This window comes from Canis lupus, chromosome 12, assembly GCF_003254725.2.
Source record: "Canis lupus dingo isolate Sandy chromosome 12, ASM325472v2, whole genome shotgun sequence".
Classification (NCBI taxonomy): Eukaryota; Metazoa; Chordata; class Mammalia; order Carnivora; family Canidae; genus Canis; species Canis lupus.
The window spans coordinates 15,489,846-15,512,370 of NC_064254.1; the positions used below are offsets into that span (position 1 = coordinate 15,489,846).

Here is a 22,525-nt window from a genome sequence, read left to right on the forward strand (position 1 = left end):
ACTTACAGTACTTGGCTTCTCAGCTTCCCTGCTGGCGGTAACTCTTATCAACTCTTCGTGTCCTCTTCCATACAGTCGATACTTACACCAATAAATAGGTAATATATATTCTCCACCCAATCCCAGCTCTTCTTTATTTTTTACATTTTTTTTACTTTCACTTTTTTTTTTAACACAACATGGCAGCCGAGTGCACCCACTGTTCTGCACTTTGCCTTTTTTTCATTTAAAAACCGTTCTTGAGGTTAGCACATAAATAGCTGACTTGCTCCTTTGGACAAGTGCGGACTGTCCCTCTGTATGGATGTCCCACAGTGTACAGGACCAGGTCTCTGTTGAAGGGCATTTATGCTGCCACCCCTCTTTTATTACAAATGATGCTACGAGGAATACTTGTACATGCAACATTCTACACACATAAAGGAGGTATGTGGGACTATATGTAGGACATATTCCTAGAAGTGCAGGGTCAGTAGTCAACTGCCATATACTTCGGTAGATAATACCAGATGACTCTCTGTAAGGGTTGGACTAATGTACACACACACGTCAATAGATACTGTTCGTCTTTCCCTACACCCTTACAACACAAAAATGGTATCATATCTTCCCACTTCTTACCATCTAAGAAGTTAAAATTGTATTGCAGTGTAGGTTTCCATTTTAATTTTTTCTTATTCTGAGCAAGGCTAGGAAATCTATATACCTTTAAGAGTCTTCAGTATTTCCCTTTCTGTGAGCTGTCTTGTTCACAGACTGTGCATTTTTCTTTTGGGTCATTGGTCTCTTAATTAATTCCTAAAAGCTCTTCATTTTTTTAAGGCCATTAACTCTGTTGCAAACAACTTCTCCTAGTCATTATTCTGTCTTTTGATTTGCCTATGATGTTTCCTGGCTTGTGCATTTATTAAGTAGTTGAATCTTTCTTGTACGACTTCCATGTTTCCTATCATTGTCAGAAGAGACTTACCTACTGTTGTGAGAATAAAAACAAAAAAAGAATTTCCCCATGTTTTTTTCTAGTTCTTTTTTGGGGACAAGTCATTTTAATGGTTGGTCATTCCAGACTGTCCCCTGACAAAGCCCAACTGTGGATAAATCAAAATTTCTCTGTGAAAAAAAATATTAATGGGAAAATCAGGAGCGACAGCTGACCCTCCCAAAGAATGAGGAATCAGCGTTTAAAATGTTGAAATCAACTGGCATATAATGAAACCTACTGCTAACCGTGATGCAATTTCTTCCTAGCAAGTGTATCTGCTAATGGCACGTGAGTTATAACAGATCAAGAGACAGTCTCATAAACACAGGATGGAGAAGCTGGGCCCAAACTGGAAGTTATTAAGCTTTATCCAGATAGGAGTTTTAGCTTCAAAAATAAATAAAAATATAACCAGCACTGGTAGTTGATGGAGAAAATAAGCTTGTTTTCACAATACTGATTCTAATTTCCGCTCAGTGGATTCTTTGAGAAAGCCAGTGAGGGTGTGGATTAAGGGGTGAAAAGTGTCATCGGCTAATAAATTCGGCCTTTTCTGAACATGGAGACACTGTGTCTCAGGAAAAACAATAAAAGCCCACTTCAAGTCCCCAGAATATCCTCTGAAGTGTGGCTCACATACCTATCCCTCCTATAGAACTGTCAGCTTCTTCAGGGAGGATTCCCTGTTTGTGTGTTTCATTTTGTGTGTGTTTTGTACACATGTATTTTCAACTAGTATCTCTAGTGTCTGGTACAGGGTTCGAAACATAATGAGAGTTCCATTAGTGCTTACTAAATAAGTGACTTATGTTAATCCATCTTATCCTTAAAGGCAATTTTAAAAAGAAAAAAAAAAAGTATGTGTAAATACACGTTAGGAGAGAGAGAGTATCGATCTCAAGACCCAAAATTCTGCTTCTACACTTCTCCTTATAAACTGTACACTCAAACTCAACTATCATATTTGATTAATTCTATGATGTATTTTTTTCACATTTTAACATCTCTCAAATAAGGATATATCTTACAACCATAAATGGTAGTGTTTTAATAATTTCCTTAACCATGTATATAACAGTGCATCGTACAATGAACATGTATTTCCAACGAAATAGAGAAATATGTTTGAATTCTAATACCGACCTATACCTCTCAGGACCATGAAAGCTTGCTAGGTAATCACAGATGTCAAGCACCAGACAAGCATCTGCTGAGTATCTATTGTGTCCCAAGGATACTCAGCAGATGCTTGCTCCCCTTCTCCTTAAAAGTACAGAGGGGTATCATTTGCTCTTGAGTTAAAAAAGGAGAATACAGAATTCAAATTTCAACACTGAAGATAGTAGTAAAAATGTGTTGAGCCCCTACTCAATATCAAGTTCAGGATCAGACATTTACACTCATGATCTCCAGTATATACACTTGGTCTCTAATCCTTCCCAGATCCTTACAAGACAGCTATAAATTTACGTTGAAAGTCAAACTGTTGAATCCACCAGTCCCTTCTATTAGTTCTTAGAGATTCAAAGTTCAAACTCTAGCACTTCCATGAAGTGAGACATTGCACCTTTATTCCTCTACTTATAATACTGCATAACAGTGAAAGCTTTCTGAAAAGCTTGGAAACTGAGCAAAACAAAACAAGGTTCTCAGTAAAACAAGTGTTCTTTGCAGAGTCAAAGGCCCAAGAAGATGTTGGTGTGATCAAATAGGTAGGGCTCCACAGGCAGAAACCCAATGGAAAATCTCAGGGATGAGGACCAAAATCCAGTCTTGAAAGAAACTACAGTCTGTTTTTTTTCTTTAAAAATGGCTTTCAAAAAAAAAAAGGCTTTCAAATGGGCAAATATATGTCTGCTATTGTTTTCTATGTATTATTTGGTGGGTCAGTACCCCTGCCTTCTGCTATAACCTTGTAATTGCCTGTGCACCCTTCTGTTAGAACATCTGCTGATCACATTAAATTGTCATTATTTGCACAAAAGTCTTCAATTTGGTAAATGAGCTACTGAAAGGCCCAGAGACCACCTTCCTTCTTTACATAGTACCAGACACACAGCTGGTATCTGACAAGAGGTTGTTGACTAACTGAATGAAACCTTGGAATATGATAATAAGTAGAATGGCTTGAAATGACATTAAAAACCTAAAATCTGGGGCACCTGGGTGACTCAGTAGGTTAAGTGTTTGCTTTCGGCTCAAGTCATGATCCCAGGGTCCTGGGATGGAGCCCTGCGTCTGGCTCCGTGCTCTGTGGGGAGTCTGCTTCTCCCTCTCTCGACCCATTCCCCCTGCTTGTGCGCGCTCTCTCTCTCTCTCTCTCTCTCTCTCTCTCTCTCTCGAGCGCGCGCGCTCTCTCTCTCTCTGTCAGGTAAATAAATAAAATCTTAAAAATAAATAAATAAAAATACATTTAAAATAAATAAGCCTAAAGGCTTATTCACAGGTCTCCCTTCTTTGTACGATGATCATCCTACACATAAGCACCACTCAATGGACCTGGGCCTATTGCGTGACAGCAATCTCATTTTAAAGTCCCCTTCTCACTATACCAAGGGTTCCCCAGAGCTCACTGCCACACCCAGCAAATCAAGAAACTTGACCTTAAATGATCCCTGAGGCTGTGTGTGGTAACATAGCAGAGGGCAGGCACAAGATACAGGCTAGTTCAGTTAACAGCTTGGGGCCTGGGGATAATAATCCTCATTTTCTGAGAGATGACCAACTGGCAAATGGAAGACAAAGACAAATTCGAATAGCCAAAAAACCAGCAGTTAAACATACAGCTGGCACTTGCCTCCATTTGCCCTCACTGTATAAAATTTCTGAAAATAGCTTGTCTCAGTCAGACCATAGAGAAGACAGCTGTATCCTGCAGCTGGGAAACCAAAAAAATCAGCAACTGTAGTTCCCTCTGCAGCAGAAGCAGTGGTACTGTCCTTGCCAAGACAGACTGCCCAGTGCTCTCCATGCTCTTGAGACTCTCCCAGTTGATTGTACAGAGCAAAACCATCCAGTCTCCAAACAGTGTCTACTGTAGTTGGGGGAGAGGAGAGGACTGTCTCTGGGACATAGGTCTCCTGCATGGTTTCTAGAAGGGATCAAGAATCTCTAACAAAAGATCATTCTACTATACCACAGCCCACAACAACATTTGTTTCAGGTCCATTAGTTAAATTACAGTGTAGTTTTAATTCTAGCTAATTCAATAGAAAGAGGGAAGGAGTGATAAGATACCCAAATCCCTGCCTGAGTGGTCCCAATTCTCTCTTTTTATTTTTTTAAAGATTTTATTTATTTATTTATTTATTTTTTTTTTTATTTGCATGGGGGTGGGGAGGGAGAGAGAACCTCAAGCAAACTCTGCACAGAGTGTGGAGCCAGATGTGGGGCTCGATCTCACAACCTGAGATCATGACTGAGCCAAAACCAAGAGTCAGACACTTCACTGACTGGGCCACGCTGATGCCACCCAGCACCAATTCCTTATATTTGTGAATCTCTGGTCAAAGCAGATAGCTGAACATTTCTTTATATTATTCAGGCAGTAACACTTTATATTATTTTAAATTATTGTGGTTGTTTTTAATATTATCATTTTTAATATACAGAAAATTCCTTTTTCCATCCTTTATCGAAACAAGACAATAAAGGAACACTGAGATTCAAATCACAATTCTGCTGAACCTGGCCAGTAAGTGTCACTTTATTACCTCACTTTCTTATATCCTCCAGTTTAACAAAACCGTACCTCATTTAATTCTGATAACCACTTGATTTCCCATGTTGAACAGAAAAATCTGAGTCTGAGAAATCATTTACTCAAGGTTTCCTGTAGATAAAATAAACAAGTCCACCCCCTCCAAGCAGGGGGAAGAAAGAGAGGAGAGGAGAGGAGAGGAGAGGAGAGGAGAGGAGAGGAGAGGAGAGGAGAGGAGAGGAGAGGAGAGAAAAGAGAAGAGAAGAGAAGAGAAGAGAAGAGAAGAGAAGAGAAGAGAAGAGAAGAGAAGAGAAGAGAAGAGAAGAGAAAGAAGACCTAGAAATTCAGTTGCTCAATTTTGTTACCCTTTTTCTGACAGCCAGTGAGAAAGCAGACTGTTATCTTCACACATACCATCACCTTTGTTTCTTCACTAGAGAAAACATCCCCAGCCTAGGAACATTTGTTCAGGCAGTGAGGAATAAATATTTACTATCAGCGGGAATTTCCAGTTCTCGGGCACTGAACCCAAATGGCAACCCTGATGCTCAACCGTCCACTTTAACAGTGTTGGAACTGGAAGTAGCCACCCCCCCGACAGTAAGTAACTAACTGCTCAGTGTTCAGGATTTAAAGGATCCATTATGTGTATGAGTTGGAGCTACTTGGGAACATTCTTCCAATTCTCTTGCCTCTAGAGCTGAGGAATAACTACAACTATGAATAATAAACATTCACCAAGTACTTACTGTAGGGCATACTCAACTAATTCTCACAACAGCTCATAGGACAGGCACTAATGGTGTTCCCATTTCCTTAGAAATAAACTGAGGCACAGAGGCCAGGGAACTTGCCAGAATGTTCCCAGAGTGACATGATGCCAGAATGAATTTAACCTGGCACACATCTCCACAATGATGTTCCTATTTGGAGCTGTAACGGCAGATGAGCCATACATCCAAGACTTCCCTCCTCCCACCCTTGTGGATTTATTCCCATTTAACTATGGAAGTATACAAGTTTCTTCCATTCAACCATAAGCTTCCTTGACAGCACTGACTCTTACACTCATCATTGCCAAAAGTGTCTGGTATGATACTGTACACCTAATTTGTTACATAATATATATTCTAACATAGGATCACTTTATCCCTTTGCTCTTTCCCAGGGGAAACTTAAATCCAGATATGAAAACATCAAAAGGAAATAACAGTCAAACTAAATTCTCTTTTCCAGCTATCCTTGAAAAACAAAGGACAAGTAACACTATTTATTTATTTATTTATTTAATCAGCACTTTCCAGACACAGATAAACAGAATTTATCGCTGGAAACCTGCACTAAGTATTCTTGAGGCCAAAGAAAAATGATCTCAGGTAGAAGTTGAAGCTGCAGAAAGTAATGAAGAACAACAGAAAAGCTCAAGATGCAGGTAAATCCATATGGATCTTGACTGGATAAAACAATAATAATTATGCCTTTGGGGAGCTAAAAAATGTGTGGTGTTAAAATTCATGACAATAAAAAACATAATGCAAGAGAAGGATAAACAGAATTAAAGTCCCCTAAGGTTCTTGTGCTGTTTGGAAATAGTAAGAAGTACACACCTATGAAATATCTTCCATAATTTAGGTGTGCAAGTTGTAATCTCTATGCGAATCATTAAAAGTAAAGTAAAACACATGTAACTAACAAGCTGAAAGAGGAGGAAAAGTGGAGTAATAAAAAATACTTGATTAATCCAAAAGAAGGCAAGAAAGAAGAGAAGAAGAAAGAGAGAGAGGACAAATACAAAACAAATAATTGGATAGTAAATTTAAACTCAAATATATGAGGAATTCCATGAGAAATGTAACCACACTCAAATTCTCTAATTAAATGACAACACTGTCGGACTAGATTTTTTGAAACCTTAAATATATGTTACTTACAAAAGACTTTCTTTAAATAAAGCCTCAGTTTTAAAAAAATCAAAATAAAAGGATAGAAAAAAAGAGATAACATATAATTTGGAATGCTGTATTAGGATTTTTAAATAGCTCTGGCAAAGTCCCAATAACTTCCAACTATTGTCCCAATGCTTTGCTGCTTCTACCAAATGCTGATGCCCTGGACAGGAAGACTGCATATGATTCTGGAAGGCTTCAGATGTTGAACTCGAAAAATATGACTCCTACCTCAGATTAAGAAAGGATCAGAAGGTGCACTGGGGAAATAAACTGGTACAACCAGACAACGGGATATTATTGAGAGCTAAAGACAAATGAGCTATCAAGTGATGTAAGGACATGAGGGAACCCTAGCTGCACATTACTAAGGGAAAGAAGTCAATCTGAAAAGGCTACATACTGCATGATTCCCACTATATGACATTCTGGAAAAGGCAAAACCATGGAGACCATAAAAAGATCAGTGGTTGTCAGTGGTGGGGTAGGAGGGAGGGATAAATAGGCACAGTACAGAGGATTAGGGCAGTCTCAATATTCTGTATGACAGTATAGTGATGGATATATGTCCTCATTACACATTTGTCCAAACCTACAAAATATACAACTTAGTAAGCGCTAAGGCAATGGGCCTACAGTGATTATGTCTATGTCAACGAAGGTTTGTCTTCAGTAAAAAAAAAAAAAAAAAATGTAGCATTCTGATAAGTGATACTGACAGTGGGAGAGGCTCTGCATATGTTGGAGCAGAAGATATATGGGAAATCTCTGTACTTCCTTCTCAATTTTGTTTTATTTCCCCTCCCCCTTTTTAAAAGATTTCCTTTATTTATTCATGAGAGACAGAGATATAGGCACAGGGAGAAGTAGGCTCCCTGCAGGGAGCCTGATACAGGACTTGATTCCAGGACCCCAGGGTCACGACCTGAGCCAAAGGCAGACACTCAACCACTAAGCCACCCAGGTGTCCCTCTCAATTTTGTTTTAAACCTAAAACTGCTCTTGAAAACTTAAGTTGTGGTTTTGTTTTGTTTTGTTTTGTTTAAAAAAATAAAAAAGGACTCAACAGCATGCCAAAAAGTGAATATTACTATAAAATTTTTTTAGTACATAAAAAAAAACTAAAAAAGAAGAAAAAATCAGGCTTTGGATGTGTTTAATTAAAAAATGGCTAATAGGCCACCATGGTTAATAATGGACCAGCTGTTCTTGACAAAGGCAACTAGAAGGCACACCAGGCTAATCCTTTGAGTGGAACATAACGTGGGTGCTCTCAGGTTCATGAATAGGAAAAAAACATTAACCATTTTCAAACATACACACACAGTCATTTTTACACATTAAGCTTCCATTAACTCCGAGGGCAAAGTCTCAAGTCCCCAGCAGGACCACAATACACAAAGAATACAAATCCATCATAAGTGGAAAGTATAAGTCTCAATTATGCCCCCTGCACTCTGTGTCCTGTTTGACTCAACTAATCTCAGAGATAACCTGCAGACAATTATATACTGTGTGATTAATAAGAGCTGGCAGGCAGAAATCCATGCTCATTGGCTTTTAAAATTAGAGTCAGAGTTGAGTCCACAGTGTTGCTAGACAATAATGGACATTATTAAAACATGGACGAGGAGCTTATTATTGGCTTCTCAGCCTTCATCATCAACAGTTTGCATGAGAACCACAGAAAAAGCTCTAGGATGCATTGATCACACTGTTCCTTAAAAAATAAATAACAAAATGGTTATTAGAATCTTGCTGGATATAGATAAGAGGAAAGAACTAAAGGGTACAAGAGTTTGGCACTTGGGGACTACATAGTTTACTTTTTCTTATTCTCTGACTCCATGATTTTTGTTAAGAGTCGCTCTCCTTGACATGCAGCCTCCTCCACAGAGTCCTAGGGCCCACCTTTCCCAGCACCTGTGACAGTGCCTGGAATAAAGTAGGTGCTGAATAAACATTTATGGACCTCAACAGGATCATCAGAGAAACATACCAAGGTCATTTGTGATAGTCAATACCCCACCACCATCACCACCCCCCCCCAAAAAAGAGAAGTATCCTGAAGATTACGACCAAATTCTAAATGATTGCTGAGTGTACACAGAAAAATAAGAGAGATGTGCAGAAACCAGAAGCAAAGTAAATTTTACCAATTTTTTTTTTTTTGGTGAATCTGACCCAACATCATAAACCTCAGTCAATCTTAACAAGGAAGAATGGATTGCCACACAAACTACTGTCTGCTTTCTCAAAATTGAAATGAAGAGAGAATCCCAATTTAGCAGAAACGAAGCCCTATCTATCCTTTATCTTGTGCCCTTTCAGCTTAGTCATTTGAAAAAATACTTTAAATCACAAAAGTCATGTGTTTTCATGACAGAAAATAATTTTAAAAAATCACTTCTAATTGTACCACCTGGATTTAATAATATAACATTAACATTTATGCTTTCTCATTTCCCTATGTTTATATTTTCCTATGCTCATATTTGTTTTTTTCTAATGAGAAACCGCCTCCTTTTCCTTTAAGAATTCATCATAATCATCTTTCCACTTTATCAAATATTCCATTTATCCAAATCCTAACATTACGTCAATCATATTTTACCTTTCTTGTAGGTATCATCAAAAAGATCTAATGGCTTATTCTCCAATATCTGAATCCTTCTTCAGGTCTGCTGCTTGTCCGATAAGCTCTTAAAGTTGACATTCCAAGGAAGCCCATTCACGTTTGCCTCTCAACTCCCTTTATTCAAACTGCAGTCATTTTATTTAATTAGAGATTACATCTTCCTTTCCTTTCTTCAAATCCGCTACCTGATGCCTAGTTTTAGTTGTGAGCCACACTTCTTTTAAGATTTTATTTATTCTTTCATGAGAGACACAGAGAGAGGCAGAGACACAGGCAGAGGGAGAAGCAGGCTCCCTGTGAGGAGAACGATGCAAAACTCCATCCTGTGACTCCAGAATCATGCCCTGAGGCCAAAGGCCAATGCTCAACCACTGAACCACCCAGGTGTCCAGTAAGCCAAAATTCTGGTATCATTCTTAGGAAGTCACAAGACACTGGTGTGTGCCTTTAAATGTTTACCACTGCAACTATTCATAAATATTTTTTTCTGAAATTCCCCATATCAAAGAAGTTAAATATACACCAGGAGTTTAATGACCACTTTTGGCATCGATTAGCACCTATAAATTTTATCCAGTCACTTAAATAAAAGATGCACCTGATGTTTACTTCCATAGTGAAGAAAGACTACACTGTTGGTATAAAAAGAAAGGGGGAAAAAATAAAGAAAAGCACTTGGATCTCTTAAATATAGAAAATTGAGAATGGTAGTGAATTAGAGTTGATGGGGTAAAAGTCTCTCTCCAGCTCTTTAGGTAATGAGTTTAGAGCACTGGAAAAATAACACCGACAGAATGGCCTTTTAAATTTTAAGTGGGTTTTATCAGGTCTCGGTGGCCACATTTTCTTTACTTTGGTAATACATTCAGAAACTTTCATCGAAATCTTCTGAGACATATAAGTCAATACTCAAATTTGTACTTAATTCATGGCCTTTCAGGGAAGCATGCTATGATTAAGGAAAAGCTAAATAAAATCAGTTATGTTATGATCATAGCTACCATTTGTAAAACACCTTCAATGCATCGAGTATCCTATATACTTCATTTCTAATCGTAATTAGCCCTATAAGGCTGGCTTACACGTGAGAAAACAGAAGCAGAGAAAGCTGAAGGAACTTGCCCTTGGTCACCCAGCTAATAAGTGTCAGAGCCAGGATTCAAATCTGGTGCTGCTGCCCGGCTCTAAAGCCAAAGCTCAGTGACCAGAGTCTATAAATAAATGACACTCCTAGGTCCCCTCGGTTCCCATCTGATGTACAGGTGGAACAAGCCCAGAAGGAATGATCAATCCTGCTACCCACTGCTGTCAGCATATCTGGCTGTATGCCTGATGCTAGCTAGATCATACCCCAAACATGATGATTCTCAAATGTGCATCTTAGGGAACTTCTTAAAATACTGATTTTTGGTCCTCCCCTAGAGATTCTGATCTTATTGATTTTGGGGGGGGGGGGGGCGCTAAGTATCAGAATTTTTTTAAAGTTCCTAGTTGAGGGGCACCTGGGTGGCTCAGTCGGTTGAGCGGCTGCCTTCAGCTCAGGTCATGATTCCAAGGAACTGGGATCACGCCGGGCATTGGGTCCCTGCTCGGCAGGGAGCCTACTTCTCCCTCCCCTCTGCCCCTACCCTCGCTCATGCTCACTCTCTCTCTCAAATAAATAAATAAAATCTTTTAAAAAATAAAAATTAAAAAAAATAAAGTTTATAGATGATTCTAATGGACAACCTCTGTGAACCTTTGCCCTAGAAGGGGAATGTGTGTGAACCTAAACACCTGGTAGCAGTATTTTTCCTTATTACATATACTTGGTAAAATCTGAATACAGAAACCAAAAGGTTAGTTGGAAAGACCAACAACCCAGGTACATTACCTGGGCCGTATCTTCCATCAGCCCCCGAATCTTCTCCACAACATCATTGCGCCGGTGCTGGCGGAGGGCACTAATTAGTTGGGCAAGGCTGGCCTCAGGACCCCGGATGGTCCAGTGCTGCAGAGCTGCGTAGGCCCGCTCATGGTCCGCCGTGTACCCATTGGAGAAAGCAGCCACTTCTCTCTCACTGGCATTGCACAGGAACTGATAGATGTCCTTCCACTGGCTTCCAACTTGGGCTGCTACGAGTTTCAGGATGTCAATCCCTAACCCAGAGAGAAAATAAGATTAAAGACAAACACACACACACACACATACACAAAAAGACAAACACACAGGCATGGAAGAAAAGGTCTTTATATATAGCCATTCTGTTCTAATAAACTAAAAAAAGCATGCTCTCCCATAGTTACATGCCAAAGGAATAGACTGCCTTCCATAAAGCACTTAGCATAGGCAGCCCATCCCGGGGAATAATTAGGTACCCTCCTATAAATTTCACTTCCTGAATGTGGAGCCAAAAAGAAGGAGCAATCCTGGAAGGACAATAAATTGCCCTGATAAAGCTGTTTCAAAAGCCAAACCCAAACAAAATAGTCAGTGATTCTTTTATTACTGCTAAAAACAAGTGTCACCAAAGAGAGGCCCCCTAGACTAAAAAAGTGGTGACTTCATGAAATTAAGAAAAAGGTAAGCCATGGATTAAAACTGCAGTGGAGTTGAGCCAGCATTGTCTGGGTAAAGGATCTTCAGATTCTGGCAATAGTATCCTTCAAGTCAAACAACAGTGTGCCCAGCCATTCCAGCCCAAGGCATTCCTGGCTCTAATTGTATGTTCAACAAGCAAGTTTCTGATCTATTATTCAGTCTTGTAAGTTGACTTGTACAGTTATAACGGAGACAATAACCAAAATGATAGTATAATAACAATCACTATGATTTCCTAGGTTTTATGTTAAGATATTAGCTCATGGAACGTCTTTATAAAGCATTAACATTCCAATTGCACAGACAAGACAATAACACCTAGAAAAATTAGATAATTTGCCCAAGATCACAAAGGTAGCTGAGTGGAAACAGAACCCAACTTACTGGACAGTGTATTATATTGTCATTCCAGCTTATCAGTCACTTATAAACTCAGTGGATGTGGGTCTGCAGTATGCAGATCTGATGAAAGCAGGGCCAAATGCCAAGTCAAGTCTTAAAGCTTGGAAGCTGCAAGCTCAAGATGACAGGGACCGTCTGTGAGGGGCAGCTTTCCCTGAGCAGCACACTCTGGTGTCTTCCTCTTCACAGCACCTTCTCTGTGAATTTATATACTGGCTTTGCCCAAATTGATAAATGGGGTCATACAGAACCTCACAGTATGGCACCTGGCACTTTACCACAACAGGGATGGGTGAATCCTCTCAGCCAATACCCTGTCTCTGAAAGGTATTCCATATCCACATGCCCAGATACCAGAGTTATAATAGTTAACAATGTCTTTAAAATACTACTAAAAAAAAAAAAGTCATTTCCAAGTGAAGTAGGAAAACAAAAAACAAAAACCAAAAAAAAAGGAAAAGAAAATAAAGAGGAGCTTCCTGTTACAGAAAATCGAATTTTTCAATTAACTAGAGGTTAACCAGGAGGGAAAAAAAAATCTGTGTTTGCTCCCATCAGTTGTTGGGCAAAATATTTCTAAAATTAGCTCTCAATTTTTGCCTAAGAAAAGAGCAATACTCATCCCAGAAGTTTCTTTGAAAATGGAGGACCCGCTGTTTCCTCAACATAAATCCTTACTCCACCATGCAAACCTATAGAGACAGATGAGCTGCAAGACTGCATACACATCCTGAATCAACCATCCACAAATGGCTTTTAAAAAATAAGTTCCTAGTAGAAGGCTGCTTTCTTGTCGACTCTGAGTAGAATGCCACATAATGAGGCATTACTGAGCTTTTCACATGATTTTCCCTGGCAGTGTGAAATACACTTGAACCAGTTGCTTTTCAATTTTCATGGCAATGTTTAGCCAGATATAGAGCTTTTGATTTCAAGCAACAGACTCCTCGGGGAAAAAAAAAAAATTCCATGTCCTACTTAAAAACCCTGCAGGTAATTTTAAGGAGCAAGCCAGCTCTTTGTGATTCGGTAGTTTCTTCCAAATACCAAAACGCATATTAGTTCCTGAATCTTAATTGAAGTTAATTTAACGAAAGCCCGCAGTGTCTTACATGAAAACACGACTGCATTTTCTTGTACTTGGGACCTTTGCTTAAATCTTCATAATGCCGATGACAGTGTGGCTTTGGGCAAACCACTAACTGTCATGTCCATTTCCTCATTTGTACAATGGACATACTCCCTATGGTCCCTGGGGATGAGCTGATTAACATTTTCTATAGAGTTGATTTATTTTTGGAAGTACCCCATCATTATAAATGCTCCATATACTGAACACTAAAACTTAAGACTAAATGCATTTCTGATGCAAATATACAGACTCTATAGGGTAATTACAGAGTTTTAAAGGCTCAAACATAAGAACAGTTTCCTCTTCCAAAACCAGTTTCCTCTTCATACTTTTTCTTCAGCCACAAAACAAAGAAAAAAAAGAGGAAAAAAGAAAACCACGAAGAATGGATACAATGAGACTTTCCTTCAACTCACATTGACTGGAAGCTAAATTTAAGGTGGGAAACTTTTCTCTGGAGCTAACAAGTTTATTTCTTTTCTTTAAAATTCTGGCATGGTACCCTTAGGAGGGAAAGAAGGAGAGGTCAACAAACTTTTTCTGTAAAGGACAACAGTAAACATATTAGGTTTGGAGTGCCGCACGCTCTCTTGCAATTCCTGGACTCTTGCAATGTGAGAGTAGCCATAGGCAATACAACATGAGTGTGGCTGTGCTCTAATAAAAAACCTTATTCACAAAACCCAGTAGGGGCCTGGATATGGTGCCCACACTGAAGTTCACCAACCCCTGAAATTGTTGCAGTTTAGAGGGACTGTGGCTAAATTATCAAACTGCATAAAGATTTAGAAAAGCATTTTGTTAAAAGAAACACCCCTACACATACACACACACACGCACACACACAGGTGCGTGCACGCGTGCGCACGCAAATACACATACACACACACGAGACAATGCAAGTTTCTACCCCAATTATTAATGTGACATCAGGGTAAGTGAAACGGAGACCAACTCTCTGGCTGACCAAGTGCCCCAGTCACCTGTCCCGTCAGAGTTCCAAGTTTTCATCCAGATGTGTTGAATAGATCTGACTCACTTAGCTGAAAATGATGCCAAGTCTCTTTTTTCTTAGGTTGAAAAACAACACATCCCTCAACCCACCAAAGCATTGACAGGGGTATGGAGCTTAACTCTGCTTTTCCTGTGATGTCAGGTCCTAGCGCTCTGAGAATGAAGCTTCCAAAGAAATCGTCACAGGAGTCAAGCAAGCCCTTATCCACCAGATGCTGTTCTTGCCAGGAGCTGTGTGCAAAAAGGGGCCCTGGCCCCAGGACAGAGCTTTTGAATTTTAAGGTATAGGTTGTGGAAAGATCATGAACTTAGCCATCACAATTTATGGTTTCATGCCATGACTTGTCAGTTGTGTGACCCTGGAAAATGACCACTTCTAAGATTTCAGTATCCACGCCAATAAAATGACAATACCACCTCTCATTCATAGGGTAGGTAAGGCAATGTATGGGACCAGGTAGTAAAACCGGCAAGCCAGGAGCCTGCAAGCACATGGGTTTTGCTTCCTCCATCCCCTCCATCTCTACACGACAAGTCGTGGGGGCAATGGACCTAAAAGGCGGCAGGGGTTTTGCAGAGACATAGGTTTTAACACCAGGACTGCAGGCACTGAACAATGAAGGCAAGCACCACAGCTCTGGCTCCTGTGCTTTTCAGAATCTCACTGGTACATGTCAGAAGGAGCACCGTCACACAGAAGGGCACCATCCACAGAAAGGCAAATGCCAAAGAAAAAAACAAGCAGGGCGTCCCATCAGTACCCACTGCTGACACCGCCCAGATCTCCTGTCAGGGAACTCAGGAGCAGAGGCATGAGGTCATCGACTGGGCTACTGTGGAAGAAGTGACATTCTCTAGTGCATTCTAAAATCCTGAATTGGATATCATCTGGGTGACAACAGTAATTTGAGGCTCATTTTTTTAAAGTCTCATGTCAGCTCCAGTATGCAAAAAAAAAAAAAAGAGTTCCACCTCTTCATAAAAACCTGAATCGACCTTTATAATCAGAGAGGGTATTAAAGCTCTTTCCTTTTAGAGAGAAATATCAGAAATGAGTGCCATCATTAAAACCCACATGAAAGCCTCCCTGGACGAGGTATGAAGGACAGTGGTGATGGAACCAGAGGAAACAAAGGCCGTCTGTAATGCACAACACAGAACCCAGATTCACGCTCTACACCTGGATTCGCACAGAATGGGTGCGTGGGAGAGATGAGTAGGTTATAACCTTTGTGATGGTACCAAGTCCTCATCACTTAAAAGACTCAGCAGGGGCACCTGGGTGGCTCAGTAGGTTAAGCGTCTGCCTTCGGCTCAGGTCATGATTCCAGGTCCCTGCTGAGCAGAAAGCTTGCTTCTCCCTCTCCCTCTGCCCCTCCCTCTGCTTGTGCTCTATCTCACTATCTCTGTTGCTATCTCGGCCTCTCTATCAAATAAATAAAATCTTCAAAAAAAAAAAAAAAAGACTCAAGCATTCCCACTGCATCTCCCATACTTGTGAAATGTAATATCCCTTCTTGTTACTCTTCAAGAAAGAAAGGTAGAGGGACTAATACTGAGATAATCCCCATCAAGGTCATTAATACACAACCTCCTCCCAGGACAGATGACTCCATAGTTATCCCTATGCCGGTTTCTCTACACACCGCAGTCTCTCCTGTGAGTACACACAAAAAACAGGAGACACGAGCTCAGCATTATCTCCCTTCTACCATCCCCCTAATTCCTGCCCCCAGACATTACTCTCTGTTAGTACGCGCTGTGATCTCAGCCTTACAAACTGCAGGTACAGGGGTGAAGATGGGTACAGCACGTTCAATGTATGTACAGAGCAACATACATCAAGTTCGAAATCTGAATCAAAGCGTGGCTTTAGCATACCTAGAATTGAGCTTCTTCCCTCCACTACGGTCATGTCCTCATTGATACCTTTTCTGACCACCTTCTGCCCAAGCCCCAGGTCGACTTGACTACCATTATCCCTAGCCCCTCCCAGAGCAAAGTGCATACTAGGAATACAGTGAACATCTTGAATGCATGAACGAACAAATGAACGAATGACAGCCTTTTTTGACAGCTTTCCCCTCTTGCCTGACCCCCCTTCCCCACTTTTTATCATCTCATTAATCTCTATAACTGCAGCCATTGAGAAACTGAGGAGCCACGTGCCAACACACCCTTGCCATGAAGCCATGCCACATGTCCTGCGATCATCAATGAGTGGAAGCTGGGCTTCCCAGCATAGGAACCCCGCTCTTAGGCAAGAGCCTCTCCCTCTGTCGCCTCCCTCTTCCCCATGAGGGTGGCCCACCACATCCATGTCAGGAGCCAGAGGAAAATCTCCCGGATTCTTCCCCTGCAGGGAGAAGCTGTCTAGACCAAGGTCTGTCTGGCCCAATTACACAGTAAGTGCTCTAAAAGCAACAAACCCAAAACATGAGCATGTGTTTTGTAGTAACTAGTATATCATAGGATGATTAAAAAATGAGATAGCAACAGGGATCACTCCCAACACATTACACAGGAAACTGCTTTATCAGTGATTGGGAGCTTAGAATGCCCCAAGTTAAAAACACTCCTTCCCTAGTTGAAGAATAAATGTTAGAGGAACTGCTTAGACTTCATTTTAACCTAAAAAGTGACTTCTGAAGCGGAATTAATCACTATCTTATTGAAGGTTCAGTGGACAATCATTGTGAGCTCAGATGAATCTCATTAACTACTAAAAATACCACTGTGCAAAGTGTTCTCATAAAACTAATGATGGACTGTTTACCATGACAAGTTCTATCAAAACAGTAGACAACTCTCCAGATGGAAAAAACAGATATCACTGAAGCTATGAGGAAAACTAATAACCTTTCATTTCATTCCATGGAGGCAAACAAAAAGCACAAAGCCAAAAATGTCTCCTTCCTCCTGGTCTTAGTCTGTGTTTCATGCTGTTTGCTCATTTATTTATCCAATGAAAAGTTCTTGAGCGGTTATCCCACACATGACACTATTCTAGGCCCCGGGGGCATGGAAAAACACAGAGCAGAACAAAAGCCTTTCCTCGTGAAGCCTGCATTCTACCAAGGGATGTGAGAAGTAATGAAATATTTAGTGATAGGGACGTTTGGTTGGCTCAGTGGTTGAGCATCTGCCTTTGGCTCAGGTCATGATCCTGGAGTCCTGGGATCGAGTCAGCCTGCTTCTCCCTCTGCCTATGTCTCTGTCTCTCTCTCTCTATGTCTCTCATAAATAAATTAATTAAATTTTAAAAAAACAAGAAATATTTAGTGATAGATAGGGAGGTATACTAAAGAGAAAAATAGAGCAAGGGCTGGGGATGCAAGGGTATTTTAGATACAGGGCCTTCTCCCTCAATGTCTGAAAGAAATGAGGTACAACATTTGAATCAAGACCCACAGGTGGTAGGACAGCAAGTCATTCAGGTATGTGAGGGAATGGAACCCCAGGCAGAGAGAACAGCAGGTATGGAGGAAGGAAGGGTGTTGGCACACACAGGGAGAAGCAGAGAGGCTGATGTGGTGAAAGCCAGTGAGCAGGGGGCAGAGTACGGGGGTCATAAGCTAAGAGACAAATGGTGAAGGGGGAGTGCAGACAGATATGGGTCTGTAGGCTGGGACTGTGCATGCAACAAAGAGTCACTGGAGACTTTTAAACAAAGTCTCAATGTCTCAGTCTCGAATGGCACCATCTAACTTACATTTGAACAGGATCATCCGGGCTGTTGTGTCAAGAATACATGGAAGGGGCATGAGCAGAAGAGGAGCCACCAGTCGGGAGGCCACAGCAATCATCCAGAGGAGGGGATTGATTGGGTGAGAGAGGTGATGAAAGGAAATCGTCAACTTCTGTATATATTTTGAAGGAAAAGCTGATGGGATTTGCTACTGGGTTTGCTAACTACGGGGTGCGAGGGAAGGGAAGGAGTCACCCTCTGCTCTGGTCTGAGCAACTGGAAGGCTGGAGTGGGCACCTCTTTCTGTAATGGGTGACTGATGTGGAGGTGTCGTTTGGGATTTATACATCCTAGGTGTCACGCATCTAGACATCCCGGGTCTGTCAAGCAAGGGTAAGGATATTCGCATGTTGCATTCAAGTACAAGATCCAGGCTGGATCTCCGCACTTGGGAACCACCAGCAGATAGACGGTATTGAAAAGTCTGGGTCACCCAGGGAGGGGGCGTGTGCAGGCAGAAAAGAGGTGCAAGTCCTGAGCCCTGGGGCTGTCCACTGTTCACAAATCAAGTTAAAGAGGAGGAACCAGCCAAAGAGATGGAGAAGGAATAGCCAGGGAAGTGAGAGGAGGACGAGCAGAGAACACTGTCCTGGCAGCCAAGGTAAGGAAATGTTTGGTGGAAAAAGCCATCAAGAATGTTAAATGTTGCCAATAGGCCAGGCAGAGGAAACTAAACCCAACAGTGCAGTCAGAACCATGTTGTCAGACTCTAAGGAAAAGACGCAAGATGGTGGCTAAGATACTGCCCGTAGTTCACTGATTCTAAGACATTCGAATGTGTTATTTGAGTCAATGTCTTTTCATAGCTTGGTTACAGTGGGTTTTCTTCCTTGGTGGTATATAAAAAACTGTCACCAGCAGTGATGTCTTAGATTTGATAAAATATAGTAAGATTCGGGGCACCTGGGTGGCTCAGCGGTTGAGCGTTTGTCTTTGGCTCAGGTCATGATCCTGAGGTCCTGGGATCGAGTCCTGCATCGGGCTCCCAGTACGGAGCCTGCTTCTCCCTCTGCCTGTGTCTCTGCCTCTTTCTCTGTGTCTCTCATGAATAAATAAAATCTTTTATATATATATATATATATATATCTTTTATATATATATATCTTTTATATATATATATTTTTTATATATATAAATATAGTAAGAGTCATTATTTTTTGAACATTAAACTTGAACCCACCTATTTTCTAAAATTCGACATACCATCGGCATACTGAATATGTCAAGTTCTATGCATACCCTGCAATGTCAACAAGCAGTTACTCGTCAAGAAAGATCACCAGCAATCTAGAAACAACTCCTCCTTGGCAAAATCTGCTTACGTGACACCTGACCAGGTTGGATTGAAGGGCACTGATTTTAAGGATTTTTTGTTGTTGTTTCTGTTGGTATTTTTATCCTATGTGGGGGAAATGCTCATTTGTTTTTCAATAGCCTAAACAGCTTAAATATAAACGCTGTTAGTTAGATAAACTACAAAATAAAACATGTTGAAAAAAGAAACACCTCCCCCCTAAAAGCCTAGAGGAAGAAGTCATCAGTGGGCGAGCCTGAGGAGGACAGCAGCCGGTGACCCCCAAGGGCAAAAGCCCATCTCTGGCCACTTTGGTCACGAGAAAATGCTTTTTAGGCTACAGTGATAAGAGGTTTTCCTCCTGCCACAGTTCCGTCTGCTGCACAACCCTCAGACGTCCTCAGAGGTTAACCAGAAAGGTGCTGTCTGCTGGAAGTGGCATCGCTGGAAGCAAAGGTGGAAAAGGCAGTGGGGCGAGGGGTTAAGTGGGAAAAAGCCTCTTCCCCTGCTAGAGAATCACTGCAGTAGGGCGGCCCTGGGGACGGAGCAAAGGGCCCAGCAGCCTCCCCCCTGAAACAATCTGCTGCTCCCTTCTGCCCAGCCTCCTGGTGTTTACACTTCAAGTCTACTTCCCATAGGAAATTTGAGCAGACAGAGAGGTGACCGTCTGGAATTTTTAGTCAAGGAGGCTTCAGGCAAAGAAGGAAGGTTTCTTTGGTTGCAGCTGTCTGCTGTCTGGGGCTGAGAAAACCAGCACGTTCCACAGATGCGACTTCCGACTTGCAGGACTCCAGCACCTCTGACTTATCTGTCACAGCCTTTATTTTTAACACAGCCTCCAGAGCCTTGAGGCCACTGGGTATGTGGCTTTAGAATGTTCCCCTTTCAAGCAATCCAAGAAAAAAAAGTAGGAAGTCAATGTGACTTCTATAAAGGACAACTCACTGGCGACAATTTTGTAGTTGTTTTACTTCAGAACAAGCTAGGCTTTGCTAAGGGAAAGAACATTTTCTTTTCTTTTCTTTTCTCTTTAAGATTTTCCGTATTTATTCATGAGAGACACAGGCAGAGGGAGAGGCAGGCTCCCTGCAGGGAACCTGATGTGGGACTCGATCCCAGGACCCCCGCGGGATCACGCCCTGAGCCAAAGGCAGCCGCTCAACCGCTGAACCACCCAGGTGCCCCAAACTAACATTTTCTTAATGGAGTATCACACACACACACACACACACACACACACAGACACAATCAACCATAGAAACCTAGACATTTCTAGCCTCAGGTGATTCATGGGAAATTCAGATTGTAAGAATCAAGGGGCAGTATATAGAGTCAGACTAATGCCCAAGTTTAAAACCAGGCATTGCCACTTCCTAGCTGTGCGACCTGGAGCGAGTTACTCCCTCTAACTCAGTTTCCCCATCTGTAAAATGGTGACAATAGTGGCCTGCCTCCCAGGGTTATAGCAATTAGGTTAATATTTAGAAGATACTTAGAGTAAGATGTGGTGCTCAGTTAGCATGAGAGAAGTCTTTGTTGAAGAAAAGTAAACAAGACTTAATGGGAACAGAAATCTTTCTTGCAAGGTTAGAAAAATAGGTCTCGGGGATCCCTGGGTGGCGCAGCGGTTTAGCGCCTGCCTTTGGCCCAGAGCGCGATCCTGGAGACTCGGGATCGAATCCCGCGTCGGGCTCCCTGCATGGAGCCTGCTTCTCCCTCTGCCTGTGTCTCTGCCTCTCTCTCTCTGTGTGTGTGACTATCATAAAAGAAAAAAAAAAAGGAAAAATAGGTTTCGTAGTGACAGTGCAGCAGGTGATCTTTGCATCTCAGAATCGCTTGATGATCTTGCCTATGTTGATACCAAAAAAAAAAAACAGCCCACAATGTCACTTTAGGGAGTGGACAAGTACTTATTATCAAATTCCTAACACGCTTCATTTGTTCTTCTCTGAACACTGCATATAGTAGTTTTCGTAATTCAGTTAAAAATGTTTAAAGTCATTTCTGAAACCTGATGGAAGAGAATATTGATACTGTTTCAATACACTCGGGGCTCAGCTTCCAGTTACCCAACATCTGTCCCCTAACCATCCACTGCAACCTTCCAGATTTATATCAGGAAACACCATCCCAATTTCACTGCATTGCCATCCCAGTTTGGCTGACTGAATCTTACTGCTTTCCCGGGAAAGAGGAATGAGGGCTGCAGAGCTGGGTTTCCTTCACCACCCCCAGAAAGACCTGACCCACCCACAGGGGGAAGGAAACCACAGTTTGGGAAGAAAGGAAACATATCTCCTAAGCCTAGATCATTGGGATTTGTAAGGACCTAGACCTAAGAGTGTTGTTCCCAAGTAAAACCTAGAGACAACGCAGATGAGAAGGGATAGGTTTTGCCTGTTTGCTAGGTAATGTGGGATGATGTCATGTACTGCTTTGCTTGGAGCGGTGGGTGGTAGAGAGGAGACAGGACGGAAGAAACAAAAATTCTATGACCAGAAATTCTCAACATCTAAAATGTAGCTCGGTTCAAGGACTGTGTCTAAACTTTTCAAATAAGAACACAAGCAAATTATGTCCTGGTTCTGAAGCAGCCCTGTTTCCCCAAAGAACAGCCTTCACATACAGATTGGGGTATCAATCTCATACAAATAAAGTTATGCAATCAACTATGCAAATAAGAGGTTTAACCACCAAGCCAGCTGGTCTGCACTTTAACTTCTTCTTTGGGTTTCAAGCCTGAGATCCCGAAGCAGTTTAGTTGTGGGTTGTTTTCAACTTCACCGTTCCGTTTCTGCGGCACTGAAGGATAGGGTTTTAGAATGGAAGACGTTGGAGATACTTGAATCCCAGACCTTCATCGTACCAGTGAGCACAAGTGGGCTGCACAAGCTCCTTCCCTTGGCACAGCTTCCCTCAGCCAACACTGCCCCACTGCACCTGCCCCCGAGTATGGTGTGTGCCCCTCTCCCATGGCCCCAGGCTGCACCGTCTCCTCAGCAGTGCTCCTCACAGGAGCAGGTGGGAGCAAGCAGAATTTCTTCCTCTCACCCTTGAGAACATCTGACAATCAGATGCCATGTGCCAC

The 22,525-nt window shown here is 41.6% G+C and overlaps 1 protein-coding gene across 1 annotated transcript in view; it reads right to left on the minus strand.

Annotated features, from left to right (window-relative positions):
• Nucleotides 1–22,525, minus strand: part of TNFRSF21 (TNF receptor superfamily member 21) — a 68,800-nt gene that overhangs the window by 11,270 nt on the left and 35,005 nt on the right. The window contains exon 4 of the mRNA XM_025418975.3: nucleotides 11,140–11,405. Coding sequence (XP_025274760.1) covers nucleotides 11,140–11,405 — 266 coding nt within the window. The remainder of the gene's footprint in view (nucleotides 1–11,139; nucleotides 11,406–22,525) is intronic.